The sequence below is a fragment of the Ranitomeya variabilis genome, chromosome 3 (genome assembly GCF_051348905.1).
Source record: "Ranitomeya variabilis isolate aRanVar5 chromosome 3, aRanVar5.hap1, whole genome shotgun sequence".
Lineage (NCBI taxonomy): Eukaryota > Metazoa > Chordata > Amphibia > Anura > Dendrobatidae > Ranitomeya > Ranitomeya variabilis.
In genome coordinates, this window is record NC_135234.1 from 537,252,635 (window position 1) to 537,269,349 (window position 16,715).

General features: G+C 46.0%; 1 protein-coding gene across 6 annotated transcripts in view; it reads right to left on the reverse strand.

Moving 5' to 3' along the window:
• The window catches only part of POGLUT2 (protein O-glucosyltransferase 2), a 139,679-nt gene extending 131,979 nt beyond the window's left edge, over positions 1 to 7,700 (reverse strand). The window contains exon 1 of one of the 6 annotated variants that reach the window (XM_077297051.1): positions 7,427 to 7,700. In XM_077297051.1, the coding sequence (XP_077153166.1) occupies positions 7,427 to 7,599 (173 nt within the window). In that variant the 5' untranslated portion in view covers positions 7,600 to 7,700. The other 5 variants (XM_077297048.1, XM_077297046.1, XM_077297052.1 and 2 more) reach the window with 5 other exon arrangements.
• Positions 7,701 to 16,715: the final 9,015 nt, after the last annotated feature.

Below are 16,715 nucleotides of genomic sequence, written 5' to 3' on the forward strand. Positions count from 1 at the left end.
CTGGTGCTGTATAATTTACATGACGATTTGGTACTGGGATTGCCATGGTTGCAGTCTCACAACCCAGTCTTGGACTGGAGAGCAGTGTCTGTGTTGAGCTGGGGATGTAAGGGTATTCATGGGGACGTACCTTTGGTTTCTATTTCGTCGTCCATTCCCTCTGAAGTCCCTGAGTTCCTCTCTGATTATCAAGACGTCTTTGACGAACCCAAGCTTGGGTCGTTACCTCCGCACCGTGAGTGCGATTGTGCCATAGATTTGATACCGGGTTGTAAATATCCAAAGGGTCGTTTGTTTAATTTGTCTGTGCCGGAACATGCTGCTATGCGGGAATATATAAAGGAGTCTTTGGAAAAGGGACATATTCGTCCATCTTCTTCTCCCTTGGGAGCTGGGTTTTTCTTTGTCTCAAAAAAAGACGGCTCTTTGAGACCATGTATTGATTATCGGCTTCTGAATAAGATCACTGTTAAGTATCAATACCCATTGCCATTGCTTACTGATTTGTTTGCTCGTATAGAGGGTGCTAAGTGGTTCTCTAAAATTGATCTTCGTGGGGCGTATAATTTGGTGCGGATCAGGCAGGGGGATGAGTGGAAGACCGCATTTAATACGCCCGAGGGCCACTTTGAGTATTTGGTCATGCCTTTTGGTCTTTCTAATGCCCCTTCAGTTTTCCAGTCTTTTATGCATGATATTTTCCGCGATTTTCTGGATAAATTTATGATAATATATCTGGATGATATTCTGATTTTTTCTGATGACTGGGACTCTCATGTCCAGCAGGTCAGGAGAGTTTTTCAGGTTCTGCGGTCTAATTCTTTATGTGTGAAGGGGTCTAAGTGCGTTTTTGGGGTCCAGAAAATTTCCTTTTTGGGGTATATTTTTTCTCCCTCTTCCATTGAGATGGATCCCGTCAAGGTGCAAGCTATTTGTGACTGGACTCAGCCCTCCTCTCTTAAGGGTCTTCAGAGATTTTTGGGCTTTGCCAACTTTTACCGCCGATTTATTGCTGGTTTTTCGGATGTCGTTAAACCACTGACTGATTTGACCAGACAAGGCGCTGATGTTGCTAATTGGTCCCCTCATGCTGTAGAGGCCTTTCAGGAGCTTAAGCGCCGTTTTGCCTCTGCCCCTGTGTTGCGTCAGCCTGATGTGAATCTGCCTTTTCAGGTTGAGGTTGACGCTTCGGAGATCGGAGCTGGGGCAGTGTTGTCGCAGAAAGGTTCCGACTGCTCCGTCATTAGGCCTTGTGCCTTCTTTTCTCGCAAATTTTCGCCCGCAGAGCGGAATTATGATGTTGGGAATCGGGAGCTTTTGGCCATGAAGTGGGCGTTTGAGGAGTGGCGCCATTGGCTCGAGGGGGCTAGGCATCAGGTGGTGGTATTGACTGACCACAAAAATTTGATTTATCTTGAGACTGCCAGACGCCTGAATCCTAGACAGGCGCGCTGGTCTTTATTTTTTTCTCGCTTTAATTTTGTGGTGTCATACCTACCGGGTTCTAAGAATGTTAAGGCAGATGCCCTTTCTAGGAGTTTTGACCCGGACTCTCCTGGTAATTCTGAACCCACAGGTATCCTTAGGGAGGGAGTAATTTTGTCGGCCGTTTCTCCTGATCTGCGGCGGTCCTTGCAAGAGTTTCAGGCGGATAGACCGGATCGTTGTCCGCCTGATAGACTGTTTGTTCCGGATGATTGGACCAGCAGAGTCATCTCTGAGGTACATTCTTCTGCATTGGCAGGTCATCCCGGAATTTTTGGTACCAGGGATTTGGTGGCAAGATCCTTCTGGTGGCCTTCCCTGTCACGAGATGTGCGAGTCTTTGTGCAGTCATGTGATGTTTGTGCTCGGGCCAAGTCTTGTAGTTCTCGGGCTAGCGGACTGCTGTTGCCCTTGCCTATTCCTAAGAGGCCTTGGACACACATCTCGATGGATTTTATTTCAGATCTGCCTGTTTCCCAGAAGATGTCTGTCATCTGGGTGGTCTGTGACCGTTTCTCTAAAATGGTCCATTTGGTTCCTCTGCCCAAGTTGCCTTCTTCTTCTGAGTTGGTTCCTCTGTTTTTTCAGAATGTTGTCCGATTGCACGGTATTCCTGAGAATATTGTTTCTGACAGAGGTACCCAATTTGTGTCTAGATTTTGGCGGGCATTCTGTGCTAGGATGGGCATAGATTTGTCTTTTTCGTCTGCTTTTCACCCTCAGACTAATGGCCAGACCGAGCGGACTAATCAGACCCTTGAGACATATCTGAGGTGTTTTGTCTCTGCTGACCAGGATGATTGGGTTGCTTTTTTGCCATTGGCAGAGTTCGCCCTCAATAATCGGGCCAGTTCTTCCACCTTGGTGTCCCCGTTTTTCTGTAATTCGGGGTTTCACCCTCGATTTTCCTCCGGTCAGGTGGAGTCCTCGGATTGTCCTGGAGTGGATGCGGTGGTGGAGAGATTGCATCACATCTGGGGGCAGGTTATGGACAATTTGAAGTTGTCCCAGGAGAAGACTCAGCGTTTTGCCAACCGTCATCGTCGTGTTGGTTCTCGGCTTTGTGTTGGAGATTTAGTGTGGTTGTCTTCTCGTTTTGTCCCTATGAGGGTCTCTTCTCCTAAGTTTAAACCTCGGTTCATCGGCCCTTATAGAATATTGGAGATTCTTAATCCTGTTTCTTTCCGTTTGGACCTCCCTGCGTCCTTTTCCATTCATAACGTTTTTCATCGGTCGTTATTGCGCAGGTATGAGGTACCTGTTGTACCTTCGGTTGAGCCTCCTGCTCCGGTGTTGGTTGAGGGTGAGTTGGAGTACGTTGTGGAGAAAATTTTGGACTCTCGTGTTTCCAGACGGAAACTCCAGTATCTGGTCAACTGGAAGGGTTACGGCCAGGAGGATAATTCTTGGGTCAATGCATCTGATGTTCATGCTTCTGATCTTGTTCGTGCCTTCCATAGGGCTCATCCTGGTCGCCCTGGTGGATCTGGTGAGGGTTCGGTGCCCCCTCCTTGAGGGGGGGGTACTGTTGTGAATTTGGATTCTGGGCTCCCCCGGTGGCCGCTTGTGGAATTGGACTTGTCATCCTCTTTCCTGTTTCACCTGGTTCCATCAGTAGTGGGTGTCGCTATTTAAGCTCATTTCTCTGGTGGTTTCTTGCCGGTCAACAATGTTATCTGATGCCTCTCAGTGCTTGTTCCTGCTTCTAGACAACTACTAGATAAGTTGGACTTTTGTCCATGTTTTGTTTTGCCTATTTGTTCCAGTTCACAGCTGAAGTTTTGTTACTGTGTCTGGAAAGCTCTCGTTGATCAGGGATTGCTACTCTGGCGTTATGAGTTAATGCCAGAGTTTAAGGTAATCTCTGGATGGTGTTTTGTTAGTGTTTTTCTGCTGACCATGAAAGTATACTATCTGTCTTCTGCTATCTAGTAAGCGGACCTCAAATTTGCTAAGACTATTTTCCTGCTGCGTTTGTTGTTTCATCTGAACTCACCGTCATTATATGTGGGGGGCTACTGTCTTCTTTGAAATATTTCTCTAGAGGTGAGCCAGGTCTTATATTTCCCTCTGCTAGCTATTTAGGTCTTAGGCCAGAGCTGGGCATCTAGCGATAAATAGGAAATGCTACCTGGCTATTTCTAGTTGCGCGGCAGGCTTAGTTCATGGTCAGTATAGTTCCATCTTCCGAGAGCTTGTCCCTCTATAGGCTTGCTATGATCTCTGCCTGCAGAGATCATGACAAGGAGGTATATAAGTGACATATACAGCTGTAAAACATAGAGGAGGTATATAGATTACATATACAGCTGTATAACACAGAGGAGGTATACAGGTGATACATACAGCTGTATAACAGAGGAGGTATATAGGTGACAGATACAGCTGTATAACGGAGGAGGTAAGGGTGACATATACAGCTGTATAACATAGATAAGGTATATAGGTGACATATAGAGCTGTATAACATAGATAAGATATATAGGTGACATATAGAGCTGTATAAAATAGAGGTATATAGGTGACATACAGCTGCATAACACAGAGGAGGTATATAGGTGACATATACAGCTGTATAACATAGAGGTATATAGGTGACATATACAGCCGTATAACATAGAGGAGGTATATAGGTGACATATACAGCTGTATAACAGCGGTATATAGGTGACATATACAGCTGTATAACATAGAGGAGGTATATAGGTGACATATACAGCTGTATAACATATAGGAGGTATATAGATTACATATAAAGCTGTATAACACAGAGGAGGTATATAGGTGACATATGCAGCTGCTTAACATAGAGGATGTATATAGATGACATATAAAGCTGTATAACATAGAAATGTTATATAGGTGACATATAGCTGTATAACATAGAGGCGGTATATAGGTGACATAAAGCTGTATAACATAGAGGAGGCATATAGCTGACATATACAGCTGTATAAAATAGAGGAGGTATATAGGTGACATATGCAGCTGTTTAACATAGAGGAGGTATATAGGTGACATATACAGTTGTATAACATGTTCTCCCCGTGTTTGCGTGGGTTTCCTCCAGGTACTCCGGTTTCCTCCCACATTCCAAAAAACATACTACAGCGATGATAATGTGTGCAAACTGTAAAGCGCTGCGGAATATGTTAGCGCTATATAAAAATAAAGATTATTATTATTATTATTATTATTATTATTATTATATCATAGAGGAGGTATATAGGTAACATATACAGCTGTATAACAAAGAGGAGGTATACAGGTGACACATACAGCTGTATAATAAGAGGAGGTATATAGGTAACATATACAGGTGTATAACAGAGGAAGTATATAGGTGACATATACAGCTGTATCACATAGAGGAGGTATATAGGTGACATACAGCTGTACAACACAGAGGATGTACATAGGTGACATATACAGCTGTATAACATAGAGGGGGTATATAGGTGACAAATACAGCTGTATAACATAGAGGAGTTATATAGGTGACATGTACAACTGTATAATACAGAGGAGGTATATAAGTGACATATACAGCTGTATAAAATAGAGGAGGTATATAGATTACATATAAAGCTGTATAACATAGAGTAGGTATATAGGTGACATATACAGCTGAGTAGCTGTATAACAAAGAGGAGGTATATAGGTGACACATACAGCTGAGTAACAGAGGAGGTATATAGGTGATATATACAGCTGTATAACAGAGGTATATTGATTACATATAAAGCTGTATAACATAGAGGAGGTATATAGGTGACATATACAGCAGAGTAAGCTAGAGGAGGTATATAAGTGACATATACAGCTGTAAAACATAGAGGAGGTATATAGATTACATATACAGCTGTATAACACAGAGGAGGTATACAGGTGATACATACAGCTGTATAACAGAGGAGGTATATAGGTGACAGATACAGCTGTATAACGGAGGAGGTAAGGGTGACATATACAGCTGTATAACATAGATAAGGTATATAGGTGACATATAGAGCTGTATAACATAGATAAGATATATAGGTGACATATAGAGCTGTATAAAATAGAGGTATATAGGTGACATACAGCTGCATAACACAGAGGAGGTATATAGGTGACATATACAGCTGTATAACATAGAGGTATATAGGTGACATATACAGCCGTATAACATAGAGGAGGTATATAGGTGACATATACAGCTGTATAACAGCGGTATATAGGTGACATATACAGCTGTATAACATAGAGGAGGTATATAGGTGACATATACAGCTGTATAACATATAGGAGGTATATAGATTACATATAAAGCTGTATAACACAGAGGAGGTATATAGGTGACATATGCAGCTGCTTAACATAGAGGATGTATATAGATGACATATAAAGCTGTATAACATAGAGATGTTATATAGGTGACATATAGCTGTATAACATAGAGGCGGTATATAGGTGACATAAAGCTGTATAACATAGAGGAGGCATATAGCTGACATATACAGCTGTATAAAATAGAGGAGGTATATAGGTGACATATGCAGCTGTTTAACATAGAGGAGGTATATAGGTGACATATACAGTTGTATAACATGTTCTCCCCGTGTTTGCGTGGGTTTCCTCCAGGTACTCCGGTTTCCTCCCACATTCCAAAAAACATACTACAGCGATGATAATGTGTGCAAACTATAAAGCGCTGCGGAATATGTTAGCGCTATGTAAAAAAAAGATTATTATTATAACATAGAGGAGGTATATAGGTGACATATACAGCTGTATAACATAGATAAGGTATATAGGTGACATATACAGCAGTATAACAGATAAGGTATATAGGTGACATATACAGCTGTATAACAGATAAGGTATATAGGTGACATATACAGCAGTATAGCAGAGGAGGTATATAGGTGACACATACAGCTGTATAACATAGAGGTATATAGGTGACATATACAGCTGTATAACATAGATAAGGTATATAGGTGACATATACAGCAGTATAGCAGAGGATGTATATAGGTGACATATACAGCAGTATAGCAGAGGAGGTATATAGGTGACATATAGAGCAGTATAGCAGAGGAGGTGTATAGGTGACATATAGAGCTGTATAGCAGAGGAGGTATATAGGTGACATATAGAGCTGGATAGCAGAGGAGGTATATAGGTGACATATAGAGCTGGATAGCAGAGGAGGTATATAGGTGACATATAGAGCTGGATAGCAGAGGAGGTATATAGGTGACATATACAGCAGTATAGCAGAGGAGGTATATAGGTGACATAGAGCTGGATAGCAGAGGAGGTATATAGGTGACATAGAGCTGGATAGCAGAGGAGGTATATAGGTGACATATAGAGCTGGATAGCAGAGGAGGTATATAGGTGACATATAGAGCTGGATAGCAGAGGAGGTATATAGGTGACATATACAGCAGTATAGCAGAGGAGGTATATAGGTGACATATACAGCAGTATAGCAGATAAGGTATATAGGTGACATATAGAGCTGGATAGCAGAGGAGTATTATAGGTGACATAGAGCTGGATAGCAGAGGAGGTATATAGGTGACATATAGAGCTGGATAGCAGAGGAGGTATATAGGTGACATATAGAGCTGGATAGCAGAGGAGGTATATAGGTGACATATACAGCAGTATAGCAGAGGAGGTATATAGGTGACATATACAGCTGTATAGCAGAGGAGGTATATAGGTGACATATACAGCTGTATAGCAGAGGAGGTATAAAGGCCTGTGGTGATGTACGTACACAATGAGAGCTACAATAGTTTGGCTCCATGTTCCCCCAGTTCTCCCTGTACAGAACATCACACGGTAGGAGGGACGGTTACACATAGTTGTCATTATTGGAATTAGTAGCATACTTGGTTGCCATGGCCACCGCCTTCCTCGCTTTCCGGCATAGTTGTGTACTCACTTGTTCCCTTGTGTGTCCGCTGCCTGGATGTAGAAATACCGTGCAGGCAGCGCAGCCTCCCCCCGCAGCCCCGGACCCCATACTCTGCTGAGCTCCGCGCTCACAGCCGGGGGGCTCTCGGTGCAGCGCAGGGGGGCTGCTATAGCGGCTACTACCAGGAGCTGCCAGAACATGGACCCTGAGTGCAGCCGGGGCGGGGGCCGGGAGTGCCGCTGCCAGGGAAGTAGGAGCTCCTGTGCTGCAGATGTGCGCAGTGTGCGGAGGAGATGGGAGGGACGTGCTGCTCCTGCTGGGGACCTTCCTGCCGGCCTGAGCGGCGGCCATCAGCTGCAGACGTGACCTCAGCTGTCTGCTCCATGGTGTGCGGCCTCAGCCGGGGGAGCTCCAGGCTCCAGGGAGCCCAAGGCTGTGCTCACACTAGTTTGTTTCCTATTCTATTCATATCTATGGCTTCTCCAAACGTGCAGGACTTTTTGGAGCAGAAAGTCTCCAACTCCGTCCAAAAATTCAGCAAGAAGACTCTGGGGCCGGGCCATCCACCATTGTATTCTGCCACTCTGGGCCATCCACCATTGTATTCTGCCACTCTGGGCCATCCACCATTGTATTCTGCCCCTCTGGGCCATCCACCATTGTATTCTGCCACTCTGGGCCATCCACCATTGTATTCTGCCCCTCTGGGCCATCCACCATTGTATTCTGCCACTCTGGGCCATCCACCATTGTTGTATTCTGCCACTCTGGGCCATCCACCATTGTATTCTGCCACTCTGGGCCATCCACCATTGTATTCTGCCACTCTGGGCCATCCACCATTTGTATTCTGCCACTCTGGGCCATCCACCATTGTATTCTGCCACTCTGGGCCATCCACCATTGTATTCTGCCACTCTGGGCCATCCACCATTGTATTCTGCCACTCTGGGCCATCCACCATTGTATTCTGCCACTCTGGGCCATCCACCATTGTATTCTGCCACTCTGGGCCATCCACCATTGTATTCTGCCACTCTGGGCCATCCACCATTGTATTCTGCCCCTCTGGGCCATCCACCATTGTATTCTGCCACTCTGGGCCATCCACCATTGTATTCTGCCCCTCTGGGCCATCCACCATTGTATTCTGCCACTCTGGGCCATCCACCATTGTATTCTGCCACTCTGGGCCATCCACCATTGTATTCTGCCACTCTGGGCCATCCACCATTGTATTCTGCCCCTCTGGGCCATCCACCATTGTATTCTGCCACCTGGGCCATCCACCATTGTATTCTGCCACTCTGGGCCATCCACCATTGTATTCTGCCACTCTGGGCCATCCACCATTGCAGTTTTATCACTCTGGGACATGAAACATTGCATTCTGCCACTCTGGGCCATCCACCATAGCACCTACAAGAGAAAAAAGTAAGCAAAAACCCTGATATAACTAAGTAAAAAAGCAAAAGTGCATTTCAATAACACAGAGTTAGTAATACTGTTTTTTGATCAAAAAATAGCACAAAAGCCATCCTACCTCGTCAAGGTAACTCTGATCGGGACAGTCCTACACTGTCTATTATTAAAACCTTACCATGTGTCAATGTTGACCTCAGTGTGAATAAGGGCAGGTAAGGTTTTAATATTAGACAGTGTAGGACTGTCCCGAACTCTGGGCCATCCACCATTGCAGTTTTGCCACTCTGGGCCCTCCACCATTGCAGTTTTGTCACTCTGGACCATCTACTATTGCAGTTCTGCCACTCTGGCCCATCCAACATTGCATTCTGCCACTCTGGGCCATCCACCATTGCAGTTCTGCCACTCTGGGCCATCCACCATTGCAGTTCTGCCACTCTGGGACATCCAACATTGCATTCTACCACTCTGGGCCATCCACCATTGCAGTTCTGCCACTCTGGGCCATCCACAATTGCATTCTGCCACTCTGGGCCACCCACCATTGCATTCTGCCACTCTGGGCCATCCACTATTGCAGTTCTGCTACTCTGGGCCCTCCACCATTGCAGATCTGCTACTCTGGGCCATCCACCATTGCAGTTCTGCCACTCTGGGCATCCACCATTGCAGTTCTGCCAGGGTTTTGGTGGAATAACTCTCAGCGACTTTATGATTTGTGACCAATTTGTGACTTTTTTCTAGTTGTCCGCTGTGGTTCGGTCAGTTTTCTGATTGTTTCGTCAGTTTGGCTTTTGCCAATGTTTTCGATTCATTAAATTACAGCTTTTTGAAAAAGTCACAAAATTTTGTGCAACTCTACTCCCCTCCCCCACACCCCCTGAAGTGATCTTCACACCCCCAGTTTTATATTACGCTTTTTGCGTCATTTTTAAAAATGTGCGACTTTTGCCTTAAGTCAAAATAACAAAGGCAGAAAAAAGGCAATTTTGGTCCTAGAGCAACATTGATGAATTGCGTGCGCTGTTTTTTTTATTTGGTGTAAACACCTCAAGTCAAAAGAAATAACATGAAAAAAAAAAAGCAAATGATGAATCTGGCACACAGTATGCACATACCCTTCCTGCTTATATTATGGGGGGCTACCTCCGAAACCTCGCTCAGGTACAGACCCCAGATCACCAGGCAGCGGCTCTGCCTCCACATGTCCGCTGTTACCTGAAGCATTTGGAATGTTTGCACCAAAGTCTGCGCCAATTACTAATGGTGACTATGATGAGTATAGATTTTATGAATATACTCTGAGGCTCATGGAAAAGATTGAAATATGATCATGAAGGAAACTGCTGCAACAGACTGCATGGTTTTTATGCTGTTTATTATATAGTTTGGTGTTTTAGCAGTGGAGAAGGACTCCTGCATTTCCGTGTAAGGTTATCTATGTATATAAGAGGCATCGTGATTACTCGCTAATCCCACCCCCTGCACAGTAGCTCCGCCCCCACCACATTACCACACACAATCCCACCCCCCACCACATTACCACACATAATCCCGCCCCCACCACATCACCACACATAATCCCGCCCCCCACCACATTACCACACACAATCCCGCCCCCACCACATCACCACACATAATCCCGCCCCCCACCACATTACCACACACAATCCCGCCCCCACCACATCACCACACATAATCCTGCCCCCCACCACATTACCACACACAATCCCGCCACCCCCACATTACCACACATCCCGCCCCCACCCCATTACCACACATAATCCCGTCCCCCACCCCATTACCACACACAATCCCGCCCCCCACCACAATACCACACACAATCCCGCCCCCCCACATTACCACACATAATCCTGCCCCCACCACATTACCACACACAATATCACATTTCCACACACAATCCTGCCCCCCACCACATTACCACACAATCCCGCCCCCCACCCCATTACCACACACAATCCCGCCCCCTACCCCATTACCACACACAATCCCGCCCCCACCACATTACCACACACAATCCCGCCCCTCCACCACATTACCACACACAATCCCGCCCCCCCACCACATTACCACTCACAATCCACACCACATTACCACACACAATTCTGCCCCCCCACCACATTACCACACATAATCCCGCCCCCCACCACATCACCACACATAATCCCGCCCCCCCACCACATCATCACACATAATCCCGCCCCCACCACATCACCACACATAATCCCGCCCCCCACCACATCAACACTCAATCCCGCCCCCCCACCACATCACCACATAATCCCGCCCCCCACTACATTACCACACACATTCCCGCCCCCCACCACATCACCACACATAATCCCGGCCCCTCCACCACATCACACATAATCCCACCCCCCACCACATCACCACACATAATCCCGCCCCCCCACCACATCACCACACTGTTATGACCTGGTGGTTTAGGAGCAACATGGGACGTGCTCTGGAGGAGGTGGTACCTGTACTGACCGCAATTCCTGAGCTTAACACACACACTAGAAGTAGCCGTGGGATGTTCCTGTCACTCCCTAGACACCTCGTCACAGCCGGAGGATTAACTAACCCTAAAGATAGAAACAGGAAAGCTATCTTGCCTCAGAGAAAATCCCCAAAGGTTAGACAGCCCCCACAAATATTGACTGTGAGTAGAGAGGGAAATGACATACGCAGAATGAAACTAGGATGTAGCAAAGGAGGCCAGTCTAGCTAGATAGATAGAACAGGACGGAATACTGTGCGGTCAGTATTAAAAACTAGAAAAATCCACCACAGTTTACAAAAAATCTCCACACCTGACTAAAGGTGTGGAGGGTAAATCTGCTTCCCAGAGCTTCCAGCTTAACTGAATAAATCCATACTGACAAGCTGGACAAGAAAAAACATAGAAAGTGCAGAACGATTAAGTCCACAAGTGAACTGCAAAAGAACAAAGCAAGGACTTATCTTTGCTGAACAGGTCAGAATATCAGGGAAATCCAAGCAGAGATGTGAATCCAAGCAGGAACCATTGACAACTGGCACAGGCTGAAAGATAGAACCAGGTTAAATAGCCGAGCCAGAAAGACAATCAGTGGAAGCAGCTGCTGACTAATAATTCCAAGGAGCAGCAGTACCACTTAAAACCACCGGAGGGAGCCCAAGAGCTGAACTCACAAAAGTGCCACTTACAACCACCGGAGGGAGCCCAAGAGCGGAATTCACAACACCACACATAATCCCGTCCCCCCACCATATCACCACACATGATCCCGCCCCCCCACCATATCACCACACATGATCCCGCTCCCCACCACATTACCACACATGATCCCGCCCCCCCACCACATTACCACACACGATCCCGCCCCCCCACATCACCACACATATTCCCTCCGCCAACCACATCACCACACATAATCCCATCCACCTACCACATCACCCCACATAATCCCATCCCCCACCACATCACCACACATAATCCCGCCCCCCCACCACATCACCACACATAATCCCGCCCCCACCACATTACCACACAATCCCGCCCCCCCACCACATCACACGTAATCCCGCCCCCCCACCACATTACCACACAATCCCGCCCCCCACCACATTACCACACAATCCCGCCCCCACCACATTACCGCACATAATCCCGCCCCCAACACATTACCACACAATCCCGCCCCCCACCACATTACCACACAATCCCGCCCCCCACCACATTACCACATAATCCCGCCCCCCCCCCCACCAATTTATGTTTCGTTATGAAATTTGTTTAGATGCTGGAATGAATAAAACATCTTACTGAATCCAGTTTGTTTTTGATTTTACACTGTGAATAAAATGTATTATTAGTATTATTCAGATTTTTAATGTTTATTATTGTTATTAGCTTCATTTTAAGTTAAATTACCACCTGTGTAAGCGCTATTGAATGTTGTCATTATTTACTTTAGGTTAATCACCAGCAGCGTTAATTAGATAGCAATGAGCGTGCCAAGCTTTAGCTGGCTGGAAACAGCTAGTATATGATAAAGCAGCATTTGGTCAGTTTACCTGGCTATTCACAGCTGCCTTTTTCCGGCAGCATGGATGGAAAGAGACAACATACAGTTGTGTGAAAAAGTCTTTGCCCCCGTCCTGATTTCCTATCCTTTTGCAGTTTGTCACACTTGCTTCAGATCACCAAACATATTTAAATCTATATATATATAAAAATGAGTGTGTGTATCAGCAACCAATCACTAAGCATCTTTCAAGAAGCTGAGCTGTGATTGGTTGCTATGAGCAACAGTTTTCCTTGTAGACAGTTGTGGTAACTGAGGCCTATTATTCTTATCATTTCTAAGGTGTTATCGTCCTTATGTAAAGCTGGAAATAACACAATTTATTACCATGCCGACCCAGACCACCCTCTGACACAGACTACAGGGGGAGCCCAGTATCACACAAGATAGGATTGGATACACGGCTCAGCAGACAGTATCACACAAGATAGGATTGGATACACGGCTCCAGTGGCGTATCTAGGGGGGGGGGGGCAGCCGGGGCATGTGCCCCGGGCGCAGCCGGCAGGGGGGCGCAGTCGGGCCGCCTAATTCGGCGGTCCGCAGTGTCTCCCCCGGCGGCTGCATTCTGCTGCCCCCGGTCTGGGAGTCAGCTGTTCTCTGTGCCGACTGTCAAGCTGACAGCCGGCACAGAGAAGCTGCAGAGTGTCGGCTCCCAATGTGTGCAGAGGAGGAGGGTAGCCCCTGCAGAGTCCCTGCAGCTCCGCTGCCCAGCAATCTGTCTTCCTGCTTCCTCTTGCTTCCTCTCACACAGACGCGCTGCTGGATGACGTCATCATTCAGCGGCCGGCTGTGTCAGAGGAAGGCGATGGAGCTGCTGCGGCAGAGCGCGAGGAGAGGTGAGAGGTGTGTGTGAGTGTGTGTGTATGTGTGTGAGTATGTGTATGTGTGTGAGTGTGTGTGTGTGTATGTGTGTGAGTGTATGTGAGTGTGTGTGTGTGTGTGTATGTGTGTGAGTGTGTGTTTGTGTGTGTGTGTGTATGTGAGTGTGTGTGTGTGTGAATGTGTGTGTGGCTCAGTATTGGGTGTGTGTATCGCGCTGCAGGGGAATGTGCAGAGAAGTGAATGGTGTGTGTGTGGGGGGAGGAGAGGTCAATGATGGGGCTGACGGGAAGAGAGCAATGATGGGGACGGTGGAGGAGAGGGCAATGATGGGGCTGACGGGGGGCATATGTCCTTGGGGGGGGGGGGCGCCAAAATGAATTCTTGCCTCGGGTGCCAGAAACGCTCGATACACCTCTGCACAGCTCAGCAGACTGTATCACACAGGATAGGATTAGATACACAGCTCAGCAGACAGTATCACAGAGAATAGGATTAAATACACGGCTCAGCAGACTGTATCACACAGGATAGGATTAGATACACGGCTCAGCAGACAGTAACACACAGGATAGGATTAGATACACGGCTCAGCAGACAGTAGTATCACACAGGATAGGATTAGATACACATCTCAGCAGACAGTATCACACAGGATAGGATTAGATACACGGCTCAGCAGACAGTAGTATCACACAGGATAGGATTAGATACACAGGCTCAGCAAACAGTATCGCACAGGAGAGGATTAGATACACAGCTCATCAGACAGTATCACACAATAGGATTAGATACACGACTCAGAAGACACACAGGATAGGATTAGATACACAGGTCTGCAGACAGTATCACACAGGATAGGATTAGATACACGACTCAGCAGACAGTATCACACAGGATAGGATTAGATACACGGCTCAGCACACAGTATCACACAGGATAGGATTAGATACACGGCTCAGCACACAGTATCACACAGGAAAGGATTAGATACACAGGCTCAGCAAACAGTATCGCACAGGAGAGGATTAGATACACAGCTCATCAGACAGTATCACACAGAATAGGATTAGATACATGACTCAGAAGACTATCACACAGGGTAGGATTAGATACATGGTTCAGCAGACAGTATGACACAGGAGAGGATTAGATACACATCTCAGACAGACAGTATCACACAGGATAGCATTAGATACATAGCTCAGCAGACAGTATCACACCATATAGGATTAGATACACAGCTCAGCAGACAGTATCACACAGGATAGGATTAGATACATGGCTCAGCACACAGAATAGGATTAGATACATGGCTCAGCACCCAGTATCACAGGATAGGATTAGATACACAGCTCAGCAGACGGTATCACACAGGATAGTATTAGATGCACGCAGGGGCGTAACTACAACAGGTGCAGGGGTTGCAATCGCATCGGGGCCCTGGAGCCTAGGGGGCCCTAAAAGTCCCTTTGGCCTATAGAAAAAGAATATTGCTATTAAAGATTTAACATATTTTGGGGCCCTGTTGGAGCTTTCGCATGGGGCCCATGAGTTTCAAGTTACGCCACTGGATCCACAGCTCAGCAGACTGTATCGCACAGGATGCGATTAGATACACGGCTCAGCAGACTGCATCACACATGATAGGATTAGATACACGGCTCAGCAGACTATCACACATAGGATTAGATACACGGCTCAGCAGACAGTAACGCATAGGATTAGATACACAGGCTCAGCAGACAGTATCACACAGGATAGGATTAGATACACAGCTCAGCAGACAGTATCACACAGGATAGGATTAGATATACAGCTCAGCAGGGAGTAACACACTGGATAGGATTAGATACGCAGCTCAGGAGACAGTATCACACAGGATAGGATTAGATACATGGCTCAGCAGACTATCACACAGGATAGGATTAGATACACATCTCAGCACAGTAACACACAGAATAGGATTAGATACGCAGCTCAGGAGACAGTATCACACAGGATAGGATTAGATACACGCTCAGCAGACAGTAACACACAGGATAGGATTAGATGCGCAGCTCAGGAGACAGTATCACACAGGATAGGATTAGATACACAGCTCAGCAGACAGTATCACACAGGATAGGATTAGATATACAGCTCAGCAGGGAGTAACACACTGGATAGGATTAGATACGCAGCTCAGGAGACAGTATCACACAGGATAGGATTAGATACATGGCTCAGCAGACTATCACACATAGGATTAGATACACGGCTCAGCAGACAGTAACACACAGGATAGGATTAGATACACATCTCAGCACAGTAACACACAGAATAGGATTAGATACGCAGCTCAGGAGACTATCACACAGGATAGGATTAGATACACGCTCAGCAGACAGTAACTCACAGGATAGGATTAGATGCGCAGCTCAGGAGACAGTAACACACAGGATAGGATTAGATACGCAGCTCAACAGACAGTAACACAGGATAGAATTAGATACACAGCTCAGCAGACAGTATCACACAGGATAGAATTAGATACACGGCTCAGCAGACAGTATCACACAGGATAGAATTAGATACGCAGCTCAGCAGACTGAATTCAAAGAGTGCTGCATCCTTCCATTTTTGACTTTTCAGAGTCAGTCATATATTTTTTGGGCCATTTTACCTGAGGAAAACAAGTTGCCTAATAATTCTTCACACCTTGATAACGGATGTTGACATCTTTAGGCAACATCTTCCCTTATTAAACGAATATGCATCACCTGATCTGTGTCACATCAATAAGAATTACATTTTATACATTTTGAGTTAGAAAATATGTATGAAACTTATGATATGGTCAATTACTTGCCTAATAAATGTGCACACAGTGTATATACAAAAATGTTACAATTCAGTTAAATGACATTACATTCATCTGCCCTTTTCCTTATCTCGTCTATTTTTGTATTTGTTACATATTTTGTTTCTTAGGC